The sequence below is a fragment of the Penaeus monodon genome, chromosome 25, assembly GCF_015228065.2.
Source record: "Penaeus monodon isolate SGIC_2016 chromosome 25, NSTDA_Pmon_1, whole genome shotgun sequence".
Taxonomy (NCBI): domain Eukaryota; kingdom Metazoa; phylum Arthropoda; class Malacostraca; order Decapoda; family Penaeidae; genus Penaeus; species Penaeus monodon.
In genome coordinates, this window is record NC_051410.1 from 7,134,644 (window position 1) to 7,135,074 (window position 431).

Consider the following 431-nt stretch of genomic DNA (forward strand, 5'->3'; position numbering starts at 1 on the left):
ATTCTTATTAAATATTTTTCCTCACAGGGGACACCATTGGCAGTGTCATCCGTGGCTTCTTTGCCATACGCAAACGCGACCCAGTAAATCGCCTGCCAACTTCCTCAACCTGCTTCAACCTTTTGAAGCTACCGAACTACCAGCGTAAAAGTACACTGAGAGAGAAGTTGAGATATGCCATTACTAGCAACACTGGTTTTGAACTCTCGTAAAAAATCATTGTGCTAAAAAAGAAAAGTTCAAATTAAATTTTAGTGCAGTGTATGCAATTATCAGCTTGCTAAATAAGATACATTTCTTTCGTTAGTTAACTGAAAGCAAGACACTTGTGAGAAATCACATGATATTGATGACTTAAAAACAGTGTATTATTATTTCTACATCACAATATTTCCATTAATATTTTATTTATTAAATATTTTTCTTCTCCT

General features: G+C 34.3%; 1 protein-coding gene across 1 annotated transcript in view; it reads left to right on the top strand.

The window, feature by feature from the left end:
- LOC119589516 (ubiquitin-protein ligase E3B-like) overlaps positions 1–422 on the top strand; it is a 15,034-nt gene extending 14,612 nt beyond the window's left edge. The window contains exon 20 of the mRNA XM_037938116.1: positions 28–422. Within this exon, the coding sequence (XP_037794044.1) occupies positions 28–212 (185 nt within the window). The 3' untranslated portion in view covers positions 213–422. The remainder of the gene's footprint in view (positions 1–27) is intronic.
- The last annotated feature ends 9 nt before the right edge of the window (positions 423–431 follow it).